Source organism: Melitaea cinxia, chromosome 12, assembly GCF_905220565.1.
Source record: "Melitaea cinxia chromosome 12, ilMelCinx1.1, whole genome shotgun sequence".
NCBI classification, from domain to species: Eukaryota; Metazoa; Arthropoda; class Insecta; order Lepidoptera; family Nymphalidae; genus Melitaea; species Melitaea cinxia.
In genome coordinates this window covers 1,880,917-1,901,906 of record NC_059405.1, presented here as the reverse complement: position 1 = coordinate 1,901,906, position 20,990 = coordinate 1,880,917, and the positions used below count along the sequence as shown (strand labels likewise).

The window sequence follows — 20,990 nt, the reverse complement described above, 5'->3', positions numbered from 1 at the left end:
ATGTACATTGTTGAAAGCTATAAAATACAAGAGCACATAATCTTTTAAAAGCCCTAACGCTCAACAAGAAATAATAATTACAAAGAACTCATTTTTATTCGATTTGCTTTCATATGACATTTTTCAAAATAAAGATACGCGCTTGTCTTTTACCTTTTTGTAAATTAAGTTACAAATATTCAATTACAATTACAATAACTGGTTTATATTTATGTTTCTTGACCAACATTTTTTGGCACACAAATCAAACTTGGCCACCATTTGTAACACAAATCCAACTTGGCTACTGTATAGGAAGACCAACGTCACGTTGGTTACAAATATTTGGCATAGCAATATTATTGCTCCATTATATTGCATACAATTTACTAACTATGAAAGTAGTTTTACATCCATACACGTGCTGACATATTACAATATATTAAGTGGTAAATCAGAGATCTAGTTAAATGCAGTCCAATTTTTTTTTCGCATAAATTACATCCATTAGTATTTTTAATAAAAAACTTTTCTTACTTCATTATTTTAAAATAACATTTTAATTACACATGCCTTACAAAAGTTGTTTAAATTTAATTACAATAAACAACATTATCAAAAATAAAGTTACAACAACATTATTTCCCAATAACTACTTGGGCATAAAAATTGTTGTTGTGCTATTATTTGTGTATTGTTGTTTATCGTAACATGGTACACTCTGGGTTACAATACTGTGGGTATATTTATTTATACATACACATAACTTCTAAGTTACATTTTATTTATTACGAGTAATAGAAAAAATTTCATTTGGTTGAGAATATGGCACACTTCAATATTTGTTACTCGATTTGGCACAAAAACAGTGATTTCTGAAAAATATCAACTACGTTACATTACATATAATTTAAAACGCTACAATTACGATATTTATCGTTAATTAGTAGTTTCTCAGTTCGTTTTATCCCTTGTTTTAATTTAAATAATTTAGTTAAGGTCAATAATTATATTTTTTTTATAAAACTCGATTAATACTGTGTATTACATTTAAAATATAATGAAACCTTACATTTTACCTTAAAATGTTTAATTATATACTAAATAAGATCGTCCTGCGATTACAACTTAAATAATATTGAAAATAAAAATATTAGTGCTGAATTATCATCAACTCTCATAAACACTTAAACACATTTTATTTACATAATAATTAGTGACGCTAATATCTATAATAAATAGTATATATTGTAAATCGGTATTTTTTATATAATTACATATATGGCTACTATGAAATTCTTTGTATATTCTAGAATGCGACAAATCGAGGAAAACCCAGCCTCAAAATTAAGTATTTTTATACATTATAAGCATTCATTAACATCTAAGGTCTATTTTTGTACGAAATTAAACCCTTTTACTAAGCAATTTAACGCACCCCTAAGCTAAGGGACGAAACTGAAACACGGTATAACATTACGCTCATTATCACCCACGAAAATATGATGCGATTAAAAAAAGAATTTTATGATATTTTTTTTAAATATAAATATACTATTTATATTTATACTATTTTATTTTTAATACATTGCATAGTCTATTTTCAAGACTACACAAATACTCGAGATTTTTCTTTTATAGTTACTCCTTTTAGAGCGAAATTCGAAAAGACTTTCGAAGAGGCAAAACACTCTAAAGGCAGTAAAATACCAACTCACGTCGAGTAGCCTGGCCACAGACAAAAAAAAAACCAGAGCTTACTAAAAGCGATAACTTCACTAGCTTCAAATACTTGGTTAAATAACTCTATTAATTGAGCATTTCATTCAATGATTTCTTGTATAAAAGAAAGAAAAATGAATGAGTCATACTGAAAAACTTTATACAGAAAAAAATCCTAGTCTTAGATTTACTTCGTTCCGGCCTTACTTTTAAGATACTTTTTACTATAAAGATAAAAATTATATTTTTTATAAAAATAAAAAAAATGATAGGGGAAGGTTTGGTATATTGGACCATTCGTCAAGTTGGACCACCATCAAATAACTGTTTAGTAGTTTATTTATTTTATAATTGGCAACACCAAACCACAATCAACTAACTTCACTACACATCGGCCATTTTGGATTTCTCATAACACAGCGCGGCTAGCTGTCATTAACGAAAAACGAATTTTATTGTTTTTAATGTAAAATTTGGTGTTCTTTGCTAGTGGTGTAACTAAGGCAAAGGTAAGCTGTCTATATTTATATTTTTAATTGAGATTCGTTATTAATTAACAATTAACTAGTGATAAACATTAACCGGCTTAGATAGGTTATGTTCTTGTCAAATTCATTTTTTTTATGCGAGTAAACAGTTTGCTTAAATGGACCACACATTGTCGGTTAAAATGGACTGGTCCAATTAATCGAACTTTTTCCTGTTTGTTACAGATGACTGAACAAAAACATTTTGAATGGAAAGCAGAAGATCTACAAAACGCTATACATGATTATAAGAATTCGGATATTGGTTTGAACGAGTGTGCACGATTACACAAGATTCCTAAAGCAACATTAAAAAGACATTTAGATAAAAGTTATTCAGAAGGACGTGTTGAAATTAATAAAGGAAGACCAGCGGTATTTGACTGCAAATTTGAAAACGTTCTAGTAGAGCACATATTATTTTTGGAGGAACACATGTTTGGGTTAACTATCACAAGATGTTAGGAGACTTGCTTACCAAATTGCCGAGAAAAATGGAAGCGTCGACTGAAGAAGAAGAAGAAGTCAATCTTTGACGATTCAGAGATTTGCGATTCAGAAGATAAAGAAAATGATTGTGCGAAATGTGGGCGAAGTTACTACGATAAGAAAGGACCAAAAGTAGATTGGATATAATATGTGCGTTGCCATAACTGGAATCATGAAACTTGCACCACTAACCCCGATGTTTGTGATGATTGTCTGAATTAATCTTTTTCAAACTTATTCAGAATTTTGATTATTTTTGTAAAAGTATTTTTAGTCAAAGTTAGATTTGCTATCGTTGTTGTTTGTAGTACAAAAGATATTTTTTCTTAAAAGTGTTTTTGTTTAGTTTTATAGGTAAATTTTCTTTAAGTCCAAATTACCAACCGCGTGGTCCAATTAATCCTACCGGTTGGTTAAATTGAAACAAATATCTGATCTCATAAAATGATAATTATCTTGAGTGTTGCTAAAATTATGTTGATTTTTATTAATTATATGTGAAGCCAAATAAATATAGTTTCATTTAATACAGCTGTTGTCTGTGCTTTTTTCAAAGAAGCATTTTAAAACCGCATTTTTTAAAAAATGGTCCAAAATAACAGACTCTCCCCTATATATTTTTCAATCTAGTAAACGTAAAAATAACATGACTCTTGTACATTTTGATAACGATAAAATACAAACATTGCCTGACCAAGACATGTTTAAGATAGAATTTTTGATCAAAAACAGCATCAGATACGGAAGTAATAACAAGAAAATAAAAAATGATATCTTTAGTTGTTGTTGTACAAACAACCTTTTTCCTTACTTAGAACACAATAAATTATAAAAAAAATTAGGACAAAATTTTGCTATGAACCTTATCAAACCGGTTTTAACCGGTGAGTAACCGGAATTCATAGATTATTTTAGTTTTAAAGCGTCAGTGGATTAAACGAGTTGCATCTATTAGCAATTCTAAAACACTTTTTATTTAAATATTTTAAATTATAACATATTATTTCGTTGTTGAATTAAAAATAATGTCGTAATAATAATAATATATCAGATATATATTTTGTGGAATGTGATCACAGCCGGATATTATATCCTGACAATAATTCTAACACTTGTATCTCACCTCAACGGTAACTTGTAGGTACTTTAGGATTCGTTTCATATAATTATATATTAATACAATTTGTTATCTATGAAACTATTACGGTTCACGCAAACACAGATTATTATCGGTCGACATTTGGTTGATATCAAATGGAGGTTTTCAATGATCTATCTGTCTGTGGTTTTGCCTAGTAAATTTTTGCCACAATTTCTTTGAAACTTACGTCAAATTCTATCTCTAGTAAGCAAATTCATAAATAGATAGAAATATTGAAACTAGCTGTCAGTTACGTTTTTTTACGAGAAGAATCGCGGCAGCGATTATGCCAAACTTTTCGAGCTCCTAGCGTTTTTGTAATCTTTATCAGAACCTTTATAATTCATTGTGATTAATATATGACACCTGAAACCCATAAAATAATATATTTAGAATACACTAGTTTGTAACTGTCGAAATTAAAGATATATTAGTCAGTCTCAACGGGAAACAAACGGTGACCATCAGACGAATCAATACATTAGAACAAAAACAAGCAGGACTTAATTATCGACCGACAGATAGTCTGTGAACAATATTTGTTTAAACAGCTTACGGCTTTAGAGCGTTCATGGAAAAAATAGCATTTAAATAATTCGAATGCATTAAATATTAATTTGAAAATATTGCTTGTATTTTCATGTGACATCGACTTATTATATTTTATAAAGTAATTTAACCATTACTAGCTTCAGAACCGTTCAAATATCAACGTTGCGTCTTCTACGCCACATTCCCTGTGAAATGATCAAAATTATACACTAACAATAATTAATATTATAATTTTATGAAATAGCAACTTAATTTAAATTCCATGTTTCTACGTCTAGTAACATTGAGACTAATAAACGCTCTTTGTTTTGGTCGGTTAAATAAATACGCTTATTAGCCATAACATCGACAAAACTACGTACTAACGTATCTACAAAAAAAAAAATTATGTAAAATGTCAAACACGTACGTAAAATATTATTAAAATTACATTCTAAGTATTTTACTGTGCGCATTGGTAATACGAATAGGATTTAGAGTATGTGATCGAAAGTTATTACAAATTAAAAAATAATAATTAAAAAGTGGCTCACCTAATCTTTGGTTTAAGTAATTAGTCCAATTAAAATAATTAAAATTCAGTAATTGCTATATTAAATGACAGAGTAGATGTCTATTTTGCAACGGCATTAGTCGTATAGACGAGATGTGGAAAACTTATGCCTGCTAGCGTAAACCGACTTTAGTTTGTCCTGGTCACATGGGCCGTATTCAGAATTTTGTAAAGAATGGGATAAAAACACAAAAAAAAATTACCTGCATAGTTAAAAATTAAATTATTTATCATCACTAGCTAAACTATTTCAATAATAGCTTGGAAAAATTTTGGCTAATCTAAAATTTTAGTGTAAAAATTATTTTATTAGCTTCGAGTCAAGGTGGGGCAAACGCCTCATTTTGTCTGTGTTTACGCCCATGACTGTTCTTACCTTTTTGCATTTATTTACTTTTAAATTTCTTTTTTGTTAACATTTTTCCTATTTTAAGTTGCAAAATGTACACATTTTTAAGAGCGTCAGGTGACTTATTACATTATCGAATAGTGTAAAGTACAGAAATCACTTTTGTTCTATATTTTTAACCGACTACAAAAAAAGGGGAGGTTACTCAATTCAACCGTATATATATTTTTTTTATGTATGTTCGGGGATAACTCCGTCATTTATGATCCGATTTTGATAATTCTTTTTTTTTTTTTTTGTTAGAAAGGAGATATCCTTAGTTTAGTACCATTATAAGGAAACCAGGATCCGATGATGGGATCCCAGAGAAATCGAAGGAAACTCTCAAAAATCCGCATAATTTTTACTGTATGAACCGATTTTGATGATTTTTAATTAAATCGAAAGCCGGTGTTTATCATGTGGTCATATTTAAATTTCATCGAGATCTAATTACAACTTTTGGAGTAATCTTTGATAATGCGTATTTACTTGACTATTTTTTCGTCTACCTACGTTGTATTACTTGTCGATATAATTGAAGTCGGTTTTTCTTCGTTTGCTTGCATACACAATTATTACGTATAAAAATTTTAATAAACCTTAGATAAAAACAACGCAAAAATATTTGTAATAATTTTCGATCTATTAAAATAGTGAATGTACATTGAATTACGCATTCTTAATACTGTCTACGAATAAAAAAAAACGATGTAATTAATAATTATACATATAAGTACATTCTTAATGTTATATAATAATTAAAATTTAAATAAAATTAATGAACTGTTATGAAAAAAAAACGTACATTAAAAAGGCCTAAATAATTTAACCTTTTTTAAAATTAAATTAAATTAATTCTGCCTTCAAAGCATTTGCTTTTCCATTGAATCAAAACTAACACTTAATAAAAAAACAAGAAAATAGAAACGGGACGGGGAGAGAAACATCTAATATATAAAATTCTCGCGCTTCCGAAACGGCTTGACCGATTCTCGTGAAATTTTATGCGCATATTGGGTAGGTCTGAGAATCGAACAACATCTATTTTATCCCCCTAAATGTTAAGGGTAGTCCACCCCTAATTTTTATTTTTAGATAAATTATTTATTTTTTATTTTATTATGTTTTGGTGTTGAAAAATACATACAACCCTAAATTATCGCCCTTCTACCACCAACCCCTATTTTCAAATAGCGTTTAGCGGCAAGACAACGTTTGCCGAGTCACTAGTATTTCTATAAAATCTTAGTCCAAACTGAAGTTTGTTTGTTTGAACGCGCTGTTTTCAGAAACTACTGGCTCGAATTAAAAAAACCTTTTTTGTGTTGGATAATCTATTTTCCGATTAAGATTTGGGTGCGATCACGGGGCACAGCTAATATGTGAATTAATTCATAATTTCTTCACCCAAATTCGTACTCATAGTCGTTCATTTCATGATAAAAATAATAATAATATATGGATTATATAAAAATATGGCACAGAAAAAAATTTACTTAGAACTCGATAAAAATATAAAAATAAAAGAAGAATAAAAAAAATGTAACAGTCTAAACGACAACTAAAAAAACTAATTACAAATCCTCTCGTACTCATGGTTGCTGTAAAGTATCCGAAACGTCGGGCATCTAAAAAACTTAATAAACCTCGATAAAATCCGAAAAATTCGTTTCATTATAATAATAAAAAATGTGATAGAACTAGCAATATTATTAAATTCCTAAAAAAAGGTAATAAACTTCATTTAATATGGAAAATAAATATACAAAACTAAACAAAAACAATTAAAATATAATAAAAAATGCGTAATTCGTCTTATTCGTATAAAAACTCTTTAAACCTTAAATTTTATTATGTATTTATATAACTACGTATAGAATACAATAATTCAATAAAATCTTATCGACAAAGGAACGTTTCACGACACTGACTTATACATTTTTAATAAATTATGTATATTATTTATATATTAATAATTCATTATAATATACGCGAATACAAATACTATGCAAGGAATTAAATTTAATATTTACATATATTATTCGTTTAAATAAACACCAAATTTAGAATATTTATATTAATCTTCGTTTATATATTCTATTTGACACATTTATATAATATATAATTCTTAGGTTGTCTTTCTGTCTATGACTGAGAACATAAGTTATTTTAATGACTATTTTTTTTAACTGACTTTAAAAAGGAGGAGGTGACTCTATTCGACTGTATATATATATTTTTTTAATGTATGTTCGGGGATAACTTCGCCGTTTATGGACCGGTTTTGATAATTCCTTTTTTTGTTGGTAAGGAGATATCCCATGATAAGGACACCGGGATCTGATGATCGAATCCCAGAGAAATCGAGGGACACCCTCGAAAATCGTAGTGACGACTAGTGCGTTTGTTGATTTTTTTCGTCTACTTAATACGTTGTATTACTTATCAATGTACGATCTTTAAGAGCGTGTAATCGCCTTATCTCAAAATAAATATTTTCATTTAATTGCACCACCTTTTTTACATTTCACAATTTATGTTCTCCGTTATAGTTACATGTTTAGTAAATATCCATTCTGGTTTAGTAAATGACATTTATCACAACAAATTATGAAAAAAGACAAACACGTTTTGTTTATTAACACCGAATAGAACTTGTGACGTTCGTGAAAAAGACGTAATAATTTAACTATGTAGATTCCACATAAAAAAATTTACAAGTCGTTGTATGAAAGCTTACTAGAAGACGTGATTCAAATATTATACAATAAGTACTTACATCCCAGAATAATCAAAAATACGAAAAAATTTCAAAATCTATAAATTGCAAAGGATAAAATATTAAATTCTACATTAGCACAGTATATCAACATATGCCCTTAAAATCACCTCTTGATATAAATTAATACAACAACGATTAAAATTGCAAAACTTGACGAGAAAACTTTTCCAATATTGCTTACATTTCTACAATTACAAAAAACATACGAATGTTTAAACACCTAGAGATTGAAAAATCTAGGCTAAAGTCTCTCTCGAATACTTAGACCCACAAACGCGTCAACGCGTCATTACGACCTTTCAAAATAACGTGCAGGTCATTTAGATGGACATAAATTGACAAAATAAAATATAGAAAAAATTAGAGATAATATTCGATTCAAATCAAAGACGTTAAATTTGAAATTAAACGTCAAAACAAATTTATTTATCTCATGCACTAAATTCGTCAATTTTAACCCTACAAGCTCACACTTTACCAGAACACCATAGAAATCTTTGACTAGAGAAATACTTAAATCGAGACTAAATACTACAGTGTTTCACAACGTTTATTGTGATATTTCTAAGCTACACTCTACTCACTCTTATACGCCAATAATTTCTTAGCCATTTTTTTAAATATTGATCTTCTTACAACAGAAGATTAGAAATCCAAAAAAAATAACATAGCCAAGGTATCCAAGGATACTAAATATATAAAACACAAATAAGATTAACAATGGACGGGACATCAAACTCACTAACTGAACATAATAGAATGCGCAAAAATAATCCGAGACATTTTCGAAACACGGTCGAAATTGTTTTCGTTACATTTTAAGGAATACAATGTTAATACTCCATTTTAAAAGACTTTAAAGTGCAGAAATAGAAACTGAGTAAAGTCGTTCGACACGCAAAGAAGCAATTTAGTCTGAAAATGGTCTTTTCCAACACGATCTAAATGAAAATCTTTAAGATATTTAAAGTAACACCTTTTTCCTGTTTTCACTTGACGACGACTGATAGTAAAAGAAAACTTGTACTCGAAATAGATATTCAATCGGGATTATAAATATCAAAATTGTAATTCGTCAACAATAAAAATGAGTCAAATTTGTTAAAATTGCGTATTTATTTTTGTTCAATACCAAAATTGGGCAATTACTTATTTTGGTATCAAAACGTTATTATTTGGCATCGATGTTGATTCTATTTCTATCTTATTTTAAAATGTTCATACCATCACTAATTATACACTCCTCTAGTCATAGCTTCTCTATTTCTGTTATGCCACTTACAAGTCAAAATTCTAACATACGTTCTTCTAAAAGTTGCATTGCATAAAGCATAGCAAACTGGATTTATCGTTGAATTTATATAACACAGAGCATAGAAAAAGGACCATAGTTCGTCCGGGATACACTTAGTGCATGCAGTGAGAGGTTTCAGCAACACGAGAATATTATAAGGCGTCCAAGTGAGGATAAAAGACAGAAGAATGGCCGAAAGCGTCTTTGCCGCTTTCGTCTCTTGTTTCTTCTCCTGAGTTTTCTTTTTCTTCGGTTGCTTCGAAGTTATACCTTTACCTGCCAATTGTTTAGGAATTATTTTTGCGTTTAGAGGTATTCGAACATCTTGTATGTGTGACGTTCTTCTTGTTAATGCTGGATGACCTGCCGGATGCAAGTTAAGTTCTGAATCCCCTCTTGCAGGGGGCCGATAGTGTGTTCGCGCATTTGTTGGGGGTGATTCCTCTGTGATCATCTTAATACTAGGTCTTTCTGTATCCGCATCAGGCAGTCTGATCAAAATAGTGTACACAGAATCAGCAGATGCAGATTTTGGCACTGGTGAGGTAGAAGCGTTTATTCTAGTATTGGGGGGAAGAGAGCGACTGTCCCTTGCTGCTGGTATGGGGGCAGGAGGCTCAAAGTTTCGCCGTAGAGGCGACGTTCCCCCATCTGCCACAGTCGAACCTCCAGACCCACCACGTCCAGCATACGGATCTCGTATGACATTTAACGAAGTACATCTGTGACAAGAAAGAAACAATTAAATATACACAGTGATATGCGAATAAATCGTTACATAGTATAAAACAAAGTCACTTCCCGCTATATGTATGATTAGATCTTTAAAACGACGCAACGGATTTTGATGCGGTTTTCTTTAGTAAATAGAATGATTCCAATGGAAGATTTATATGTATAATAAATGCATAATATAGTAGAGGAACACTGACGGCTTTTGCAACCGTACGAAGCCAGGGCGGGTCGCTAGAATTCTATAAATTTGTTATCAGTTTTAACATATTTTTACTGCTCTTGTTATTATTTAAATATTCAATAGCGTTGCTATTACCTCGAAACCGAACTCTGAAGTGGCGTTTCAACTGAAACCGGTGTCGCGTACCCAGGGTCAGAAGGTTCTTCTTCTGGCTCAGTGTCTTCTAGATCTTCCCTCCCCGAATGCCACCATGCCACACACCACTCCCTGACAGCCATCCAGCCACGCTTTGGCTGTCGCGATGATGCACCCTATGAGAAAAACCATTTGAATAACTCCTAAAGCCAAACATTGAAATTTTAATAAATACTGCATTAAGAATGTGAAAAAAATGTACATAGGAAATATTTACTTTCGAAATATCAAACAATCCTGACAGTTTAATCCCTTGCTAAAGTAAATACTATATTTTGAAATCCTGCCAGAATTATAGGTCTCTTCGATAGGTAGACTGGAAATTTTTCTGGCGTCAATTCCTTACAACTGTAGGCAGAGGAACAAATTAAAATACTTAGATACACACCTTGGCGATCAGATAACAAAATCAGTTGCCAACAGGGGCTCAGAAACTGTGGCTCAATGTTACTACCATTTGCCTAACGTTCCGGTAGCATTTACAGTTTTTGGAATATCGCCAATTCCGAAACCTAAACTAAAATATATCGCCACATTTGAATATAAACCTAACGTCGTTATAATAGGAGTGACGTTGATAGAAATATAAACGCTTGTAAAAAGATTTATGATTTGGCTATGTCTCGTTTATGTTGTATTTTATTTTGTTGCTCTATTTTACTATAGCCATAAAAGCCAGCTTATTTAGGATAGTATATTGTCGATTTAAATTCGATTAAAAAAAATAAATATTATTCAGAATTTTTATTTCCTTAGCTTTTTTATTACGTTTAAAAAGTAGAACTACATGTTTTAAATAAGCAACAATGAAATATTAGATAATTTTAAAAAATCAAATTATTATAATCTTAGAAAATTACGTTAAAGATCGTTATTGCAGAAATTTTCCTTTTTTCAATATCAAAATACAGATTATACTATAATACACGTCATCGTCAAATAATTAAAAAAAGTCTTATAAATTATAAACAGATATACTTTCGCAGAGATAAAAAAATATAAAACAAAAACAAAACAATTTGACGATTCAAATTAAATTTATGATATTAAAGCCGTAAGTCATATAAATTTAATCAAATTTATCGCGCAAGAGAAAGTTGCTGTAGAAACTTCCGCATTGGCAAATTGGTAACAGCTGTACCAATGATGAAGTGTACGTACACAGGTTTCAGAGCAAACATTACAGAAATAACATCAAATATTTCAGATCAAGTTAAAACTTGACGTGAACTAAGAAATATTGTGTTTCTAAAACTAAACCGTATATCTCAGAATATTAAATATCAGATGAAATGGTTGTAAACTGCTGACGCCTAACGAGGAGGCTGTTCTCTCACAAAATGAAAAATATAGGAATCGCGGACTTTAAATATCAAGTCTAAAAAAATATTCAATTTTTTCAATATAATTTTTAATTTTTACAATACTAAAATAATGAATCAGAGCCGTCTGGTTTTATCTGTAAGAACCAAATCAACTAATCGAACTTATAATCACTGTACGGTCGATCATTAGTTGCTAAAAAATACTAGAGAGCGTGGAGGCGTGCCCTTTTTGGATTTTTCATTTTTTTATATGATATAATCGAAAAGACATACGCATACGATTGCTTTACGTTACTTTTTTTACTAACAATTTTTTTTTCAAAAGAAATATACATAGTATTTTTGATATACAAAACTATGCATCGTTCTAGAAAAAAATTACCCGTCCTCAAAAGAAACTCTAAGCTTTCGCACCGTTGCACGTCAACCAACATAACAATGAAATCAGATAAGCTGAGCTGTCATAATGCCACATTAAGCTTTACTCGGATAGTTCAACGACAGAATCAAATACGATTAGGTAAGAAAGACGAGTTAATTGAAAATAAAAATGTTAACGATCATAAATTGAAGCAAAGTTATGACCTATTAAGGTGAAAGAAAAGTCATTCGCATAGTCCCGACTATCGATTGTCGAACATCACCTGAAATTATAAAATTTTACGGGAATTTTTGAGTTTACTCGTGTGAAACAACGCTGAGTGTAATTGTTAATAGCAATTTTAGCCGCTTAAATTAGTAATGTATCAATATGAGTAGCAATCGACAAATTAGGTTTTTTGTTTATACTTTTATTATTTTTATGAATTATAACTAGACATATTTCATATTATCTATCTTCTATATATAAATCAATTGCTGTTCGTTAGTCTCGCTAAAACTTGAGAACGGCTGGACCGATTTGGTTGGTTTTGATCTTGAAATATTTGTGGAAGTTCAGGGAAGGTTTAAGCGATGAAAAACATAAATAATAAGTAACGGAAAATAGTAAAAACGTCAGTTAAATTTTCCAATACAAAATGTTCCTAGCTGTGAAATTTGATGATTTGTAAAAATCATAGTCAATTGGTTGTCAAACATTTATAGATGATTCAGAAAGCGTTTTGTCTATACTTTTCACAAATATACGTAGGTGATACGAAGTTCACCGGGTCATCTAGTTTTTTAATATTTTAATATAACGCTTATCGTCGTTAAGAAGTGAACTCAAGTCGTCTGTCGGAGACATAACGTATTATATCGGCAAGTTGAAAAAATGTCACTTTTTCATTTTCCAATACAACTTGAAAAGAGAATTCTTACTTATTCACTTATGCTTGTATAGATATAGAACATTGGCTTCGGGCCTTTGATGTTTTTGATTACGTTAATTCATTTGCTCATTATTACAGCTCTTTAGATATTTCTAAGAATTCCTAGGAAAGTGACATGGAAGTAATATATATAGTAGTATGTGAGTAGAGGAAAGTAAAATTTATGTCCGTTTTGTATAAATCTATTAAAAGCTCGAAACTTAGAGCTTTAAGTTGTTTATAAGAAGAACATTTACTGGAAATTACTGCAATAAATAAGACAAAATTAATGAATTGATAAGTCAAAGCATATTCGGTAGATTATTATATAAATAACAAAGATGTGAGGGATCAGTGGCACTCTCCCTTGTGCGGGACGTAAAACTTAATTTATTTGACCCAGCATCAAATATTATAGGTTTTATGTCAGGCTATCGCAGTCCACTGCTGGACAAAGGCCTCCCTAAGTTCGCGGCAAACATCCCGGTTTTCCGCAAACCACATCCAGCCTCCACCGGCAATCTTACGTAGATTATTATCGTACACTGTGTATTTTTGTAATTTATAGAAAACTGACCAACAAGATTGTCAAACCAATTTAATTGGTTACAGCCTGTACATATTTGTCGTCAAACGAATTTGATAAGCTCTAAGTCACATGATCAAGCCGACAAATATTTGTTTCATTGTAGAGTCATAATATTTGTCTTTATACTGGCTTATCAATTTTGAATAGTCTGAGTTGTAAAGCTGGTTGCAATTATTTGATTAGCGTCGACATCTGAGTTATGGATGGGGTTAGGATTGTAAAAAGAAGAAGTTGTGAGATTAATTTCTATGCTATTTTCACTTCACTTCCCTTTAATATTTTCAATATATAGTTTGAAATAAATTGTTTAAACTTTTTTGTACTGATTTTCGTAACTATATTTAAATACAATACTAGTCCATATGTAAGTTTTTTTTCCGCTCATTTTAATTTTATTTCGTTGATTGATTGATTGCTTAAATCAGCATGTAACATCTTAATGATGGGTATAGGCAACTTTTTCCATGTTAGAGATCCTCCTCTCTATTTCATTACTATTGAAGTATTGTTCTTTGAATAAACACACAATTACCATTACGCAGTTGTGTGGATAGCTTTACTCTTTAATTTAAATCAGCAGATTATTCTCTATCTTAAAGTTAAGCTGTTTCAAATCGACCACAGTTCGTACCTATGTGGCTGATTCAACAAGGCAGGCTAGTACTTCACTTTAATGGAAATTCTAAGTGAATTGCATTTCGTACTGTGAATGAGGGAGTTGGAAACCAAAATCGTCCTCACATCGCCTTCTATTTTCGCCTCTCCCACTCTTAGTCATACAACGTAATCCTTTTAAAAAAAACAACGAGTGATGGGATATCTGAAACTTTGATTTAGTTCAGGCGATCCTTTTTCTATTATATGAGCGATGCTAATCGTTTGTTGGCTATTGGTGTAAAAAATATCACAGTTCTGTTATTATTTGTATTAATATGAGCAAAATATTCTAAATCTGTGACTTTACCCGTGTTAGCCCCAAACTCGTGAGACATATGGGAAAAATACAAGCCTTCTTTTGTTCACCATTTTTGAAAATTAATTTACCAACGTTAAATTTGTGTAGACTTATCGTAATACCGTCACAGTTTTTATCTATCTAGCCGTCTTTAGAAAAATTTGAATTCGTAATATTTTACATGATACAAACCTGGTGATCTCTCCAGCGTGCGTCATGCAACGCCCCTCTGACGTGGTACACAGAATCTGCGTCCCCAGACTCAGACCTCGTACGACCATCAACTTCTCGAGTCTCGTCACTGCGCAGAAAAAACTAAATAAATAATTGAAAATTAACACTTATGATGTAGTATTTGTTCATAAACAAGACAAGTAAAGTACAATACACAAATCAAAAAGCACTCCTCAGATTTTACTCAACTTTAAATGGAACCACAGGACAAGCTACAGCTTTGAATGAAACATCATCAAAATCGTTATACCTAGTAGAAAATTTAAAGTTGGTTTGGTTATTCACCTTTTTTGAAGATTGTTAAATTAAAAAAATATAAATGCCTTTATCAACATATAGTTTTATTTATTATTTTTTGAGCCCAGTTTTAACGTAAGATCATTAAAAATTTTAAAAGTAATGAATATTTTGTCATGATTTTGTCTTGAAAAGCTTTTTATAATTAATTTAGTACACATTTATTTTATAAAATACATTAATATTTTATCTTTTTCTTTTGACTTAAGTCAAGTCTTCAATCTCATCCTATTAAATATTAATCACTATAAATTTTTAGCTGGTTGACAGAACATTGGCATTATTCATTACGAGGATATTATAGATTCATAGCAGAGATGTGTTTAATTTTTAAGTTATTATTTATTTTAAAACTTAATGTGGTCAACGGTGAACAAATGAAAGATAAGTAAGGACACTGTTTATCTAATAGCACATCTGAATTTTCTGATCCCATTATATATATTAAAACACAAAGGTTAAGATGTTTGCCTCCCTTTTTAGAAAAAATCTCATAGTTATTCCACATAAATTGTATATCATTATATAGATAATTGCTTGCTCTACCGGCATTCACAACTTAAAAATTTAAACTATTTAAAAAGGAAGGTTAGGTATGCTTTAAGAAGAAAGAAGGCTATTTTTTCTTCAAATCAACGCTAGTGAAACCGCGGTTGTCAACTAGTTGAACTTAATCCGTTATCCAAACGACTATGTCTTGACGTCAACGCCATATTTGCAGTAATATGTGTACTATTATTTGTAAATACATAAAAAAATACAGTTTCCAAGTTTGAAATTTTGAAATTGACTTTATACGATAAACGACAGGATTTTCCGAAATTTATCATCTAAGGAGGAGGTGGTAAAGTAGATTTTCGTAACATTTGATGTTACTAATAATAAGTTACTATGTACACAAGCTTCCTTATGAATGTAATGACTATATCAAGGAAATATTAAAAAGACACAATTACAATAAATTAAGAAAGTTCTTGCTCTACATGGCAAGAAATATCTAGCCTTTTGCTAGGTATGAAAGTATATAATTATTTCGGTCACATACGCGTGAGCTATGGGTTAATCAAAAGCACATAAGGCGAGATGAATAGACGTGGAGCAGAAACTGGCATTATGCCAGAGTGCAGGCGATTCTGAATCTGGTCTAAAATACAGCTGAAAGCGTTTTAGTATTTAATAATTTTTTATTTTAGTATTAAAAAATGTTAGCGTTAAATCGTTCAAAATATTATATTTAGGTGTAGCAAAATATTACTACTTGATACAATTTTAAGTTTATAGCTAGATGAATATTATAAATGTTAGTGAAATTTTAGTATTCCTCCTGTGTTGATTTTGTCAAACCGGCAATGCTTGAAAATTAATACGTGCTATATTTTCATGCACATTGGAAAATAAAATACAGTTTGAGAAATTTCATGATATTTTAGTAACTAAACGATGCATGATATACGTACATATTACATTTTCGGATGCGTTTTATAAATCGCTATCGCTCATGACTTAAGCAAAGTACAGTAACTTCCATTCTCCAAGTGGAAATTAGTCCCGCCCAAATCGTCTCCAGATTAGTCCTGCGCTCGAGACATTTAAATTGCATCTTTTTTTATATGTCCTTCCGGTTCACTCATGATATTTTATATGTTATATTTACAAGCTTTCTTACAAAAAAAAATTTGAATACTCGCTTTCTTTTAGTAGGGTAGGGTAAGGTAAAAGAATTTTATATACTGTATCTATACAAATAAATAAAATTGGAGTGTCTATTTGTAATATTAAAATAACCACTTTTTACTAAATGCATATGCATATAAAACATTTGTTACAATTTTTGTCTGTCTGTATGTCTGTTTGTTCCAGTTAATCTCTGAACAGGGTGAAACGGGTGGACCGATTTGACAGGAAATTTACTGGCAGATACCTGATGTAGAGACCAAGAAGTAACTTAGGCTACTTTTATTTTAGAAATTTATTTATTTTAAAACTCTGCAAACTAAACAATAACTATTTTGTTAAATTCTACGTAGTTGAAGTCGTGGGCACAGCTAGTCATATAAAGTTAGAAGAAGTTAACCATTGAGCAGAGGGTAAATATTCCTTTACATCTAATAAGTTGACGAGGCTACATAAGACATCAAATTAAAAACCAATTATAATTAAGTAGTTGTAGCTTTAGGGTTTCAGAAAAATTGTGGCTAAATATATATTTTTTAGTGTCATGTGAAATTATGTATCGAAGTAAAAAAAATTGCTAATAATGTTTAATACATAATTGATTGTAGTAATGCAACGTCACGTAAGCAAATCAGGTCACACACTTGCAAAACCGCGATTGGTAGTTGCGGTCGGCTCACCGGAGGAAACGCTGTGCGTATTTTATGCGTTACAATGCAGAAGCTATACTTGCAGCTTGTGTGTGGATAGCATACGCTCTAACACACGCCAATTCCGATGCAAAACGACACAATAACATATTGACAATCTCCGATAAACCGAATCGTGCCCAAATACTTTCCCTGCCAGTGGGTCAGTGAACGAAAACTTCGACAACGCGAGGCGATACGACAAGTTATGAAAATATAAAGTACTTTTTTGTCGTATAAACACTTTTCTTGACAATTAAGAACACAAATAAAAAGAATTCTCCAATTTGGGGCGGTCGTCAGGAAGCTATGCGCATATATACATTTGGGGATTCATTTTTCTTTATATAGATTAGGATATGATCCATAAATTACGTCATGTGATAAGCGGAGAGGGGTTTGACAAAGTGTGACATTGTGTGACCAGACTTGCAAAATGTAAATTGCGAAACGTCAAGCAAGGTAGGGGGTCTCATAAATGTGACCTGGAAGGTAAAAGATCGTGAAATCCGTGAGATGTATTTATGAATAGCCCCTTAACTTGTAGTAGGAAACCATTTTATGCTCGATGGCTCTCTGTTTTTATATTTAGTTGATTTCCTTACGAATCGTTTTGCTCAATATATCAAGCAGCCCGACTGGGGTAGTACCTCAACCTTACAGAAGATCTGAGCTAAATAATACTGTTTTCAAGCAGTGTTGTGTTCCCGTTGATTTAATGCTTTGGTATTGCAGACGTCTATAAGCTACGGTAATCGCTTACCATCAGGTGAGTCATACGCTTGTTCGTCGACCTAGTTATATATATAAAAGAAAAACTAGTAGGTAGAGTTATCAAGCTTCTGATGCCCTGGGTGTCGTAGGCGATACTACCTATTATCAGACAAGACTATGCTTGTTTTTGAAACCCGTCTCTTATCTAAAAGAACATATAAAATTGCTAATTACAATTGAACTAACTACTAATAATGATGTACGGTCATCTCTACGACGTCCAATAAAAATCACTATTAAACATAATCATAAAAGTAATGTCTTACTACTTTGAGGAGTTTGTACGCTGCGGTAACCACTAAAACATCTTCCACCTTATCTCCCAACTCCTTAACTAATTTAAAGTCTGAGATTTATGTGCGCAGTTAGTTTATAAGGTAATTAGTGTACATTGATTACGTTTTGAACAAGCTAGCGTCATTTTGCGGTACGCGAAGTGTTCAGAATTTATGGTTTAACACCTGTTCTAATATTTTATAGTTTGTAAATTTGCTTCTTTCGTTTGCATATATGAAGGTACTGCAATTAGAAAAATAAATTTGTAATCCTTATCTGAATTTTAATTATTTTAATATTGTAACTTAAGATTAAATAATAACTTTACCAAGTCATAAAATCTACGTTTTTTATTTAGGACTGAATTAATGTCCATAAAGAATATAAAGAAATTGAATTTGAATACGTTTAAAAATTATTATTTTGTTTGGTAAAGATATTACTTTTTTTGTAATTATGGTTAATAAAACCATTATTTAATTATTATATAACCATCCAACTGCTGGCTTTGAAATACACAGGCCGAAGACGGGCAGCAGCGTCTTCGGTGCGACAAAGCCAGCCCTGCGGTCACCAACCCGCCTGCCCAGCGTGGTGACTAGGGGCAAAACACATGAGTTCACGTTATTTTTGGCGTAAACTTGTGGAGGCCTATGTCCAGCAGTGGACTGTATAGGCTGTAATGATGATAATGATGATTAAATTAAATCAAAATGTTTGTTATTAAACTTGCTTTAATTACTTTGAGTCATTATTTTATAAAAGCAGATTGTAGCCAATATAAAGCTAACACTAGATTCGTAATATAGATTCAGCAAATAGAATCCCCAAAGTTCTTTTTTTATATAACTAGGTCGGCAAACAAGCATACAGCACATCTGATGGTAAGCAATTACCGTAGCCTATAGACGCCTGCAACACTACAAGCATTGCAACGTGTTACGGACCCTACCCCCAATCCCTCTCAGGAAATCTGGCCAACTCAATACGGACGAAGTCGCGGGCACAACTAGTTATTAAATATAACTAGTACGTGTCAGATCTCAATAACATTTAAAAGGGACTACATGACAAGAAATATCTTTCGATTAAAAAAAAGAATTGACGAAATCGTTCCACCTAGTAAAAAGTTTTAAGGTAACATACATTTAAAAAAAATGAGAATTGAGAGCCTCCTCCTTTTTTTGGAATTCGGTTAAAAAGAAAAGCTTCATGAAACTACAGTGTTGAATTGGATCGCAGAATGTTGCCTGTAAATAACATCACGCAACAAAGAGCAGAGAGAATACCTCTGAGACGAAGCTCTAATTTCTTATTAAAAGTAACATCGCAAGTATCTGAACGGCTATTTTACGAATGTCGTGAATCTAGCATTTTATTTCATACACGATCTCCAGAATAATGCACTTTACCACTCATTAATAAGACTGAAATTCGCAGGACGACTTGCGGAAAAATCTCTCACATATCCGAGGTCCATTCAGATATGCGACAATCGAAATTCGACTTAAAGATCTACAGAAGAAGAACGATAAATGCTTGACTCGCAATAGCTGTGATGATTCTTTAGTCGATGCAACAGATAGAAATTCGCAAGAGTGCTTGCTGCGCCTCAGAAGTTTAATAAGGTCCTAAAAGTGTTTTACATCAAGTAACTTTATGCTGTATATTTGTTAAGTTAGAGACTATTTTTCGCTGACAGAAATTTTTCTACTTCTTTTTTTTCGTCGTGAAGGGTTATTTTTTCAAGGTGGATGAAAACCGTTTTTCGGCTGAGACGGTATGTATGTTTCTTTTACAATGTTTTGCGCTTTTGTTGTGAATATAATTTTATGAAGTTGGTTTTAGTAATGGTTTTTCTCGAGTACTTGCAACTTCACAGACAAAGTAGAAGAAAATACAATTATTTTCTGTATATTATACAAGTTTTTCTTGGAGTTTTCTTTGTTCAACAAAATCATAAGGGTTTACTAACCTTACGCGTTTGAAACCAGAGTTATTGTTTTTTTTTAATATAACTAGGTCGGCTAATAAGCGTACGACTCACCTGATGGTAAGCGATTACCATAGCTTATAGACGCCTGCAACACCAGAAGCATCGCAAGTGCGTTGCCGACCCCATCATCAATGGAGCTCTGGTCATCTGGTCATCCACGGAGCTCTGGTCATCTTACTCAACAACAAGAACACAACACTGCTTGAAAATAATGTTATTAAGCTGTGATCTTCTGTAAGGGAGGTACTACCCCAGTCGAGCTGCTCCAGATTTTGAGCACGGAAATTTCCTGCTTTGCCCTAGCCTCATTTAAAAATAAATGTTTAAAAATATAGCTTAAGTTATTGT

At 31.4% G+C, this 20,990-nt stretch overlaps 1 protein-coding gene across 1 annotated transcript in view; it reads right to left on the bottom strand.

Moving 5' to 3' along the window:
- Positions 1 to 9,365: 9,365 nt before the first annotated feature.
- The window catches only part of LOC123658635 (muscarinic acetylcholine receptor DM1), a 102,967-nt gene continuing 91,342 nt past the window's right edge, over positions 9,366 to 20,990 (bottom strand). Inside the window, exons 3-5 of the mRNA XM_045593999.1 lie at positions 14,895 to 15,003; positions 10,482 to 10,657; positions 9,366 to 10,152 (exon numbers count right to left, since the gene is read on the bottom strand). Of these exons, the coding sequence (XP_045449955.1) occupies positions 9,366 to 10,152; positions 10,482 to 10,657; positions 14,895 to 15,003 (1,072 nt within the window). The remainder of the gene's footprint in view (positions 10,153 to 10,481; positions 10,658 to 14,894; positions 15,004 to 20,990) is intronic.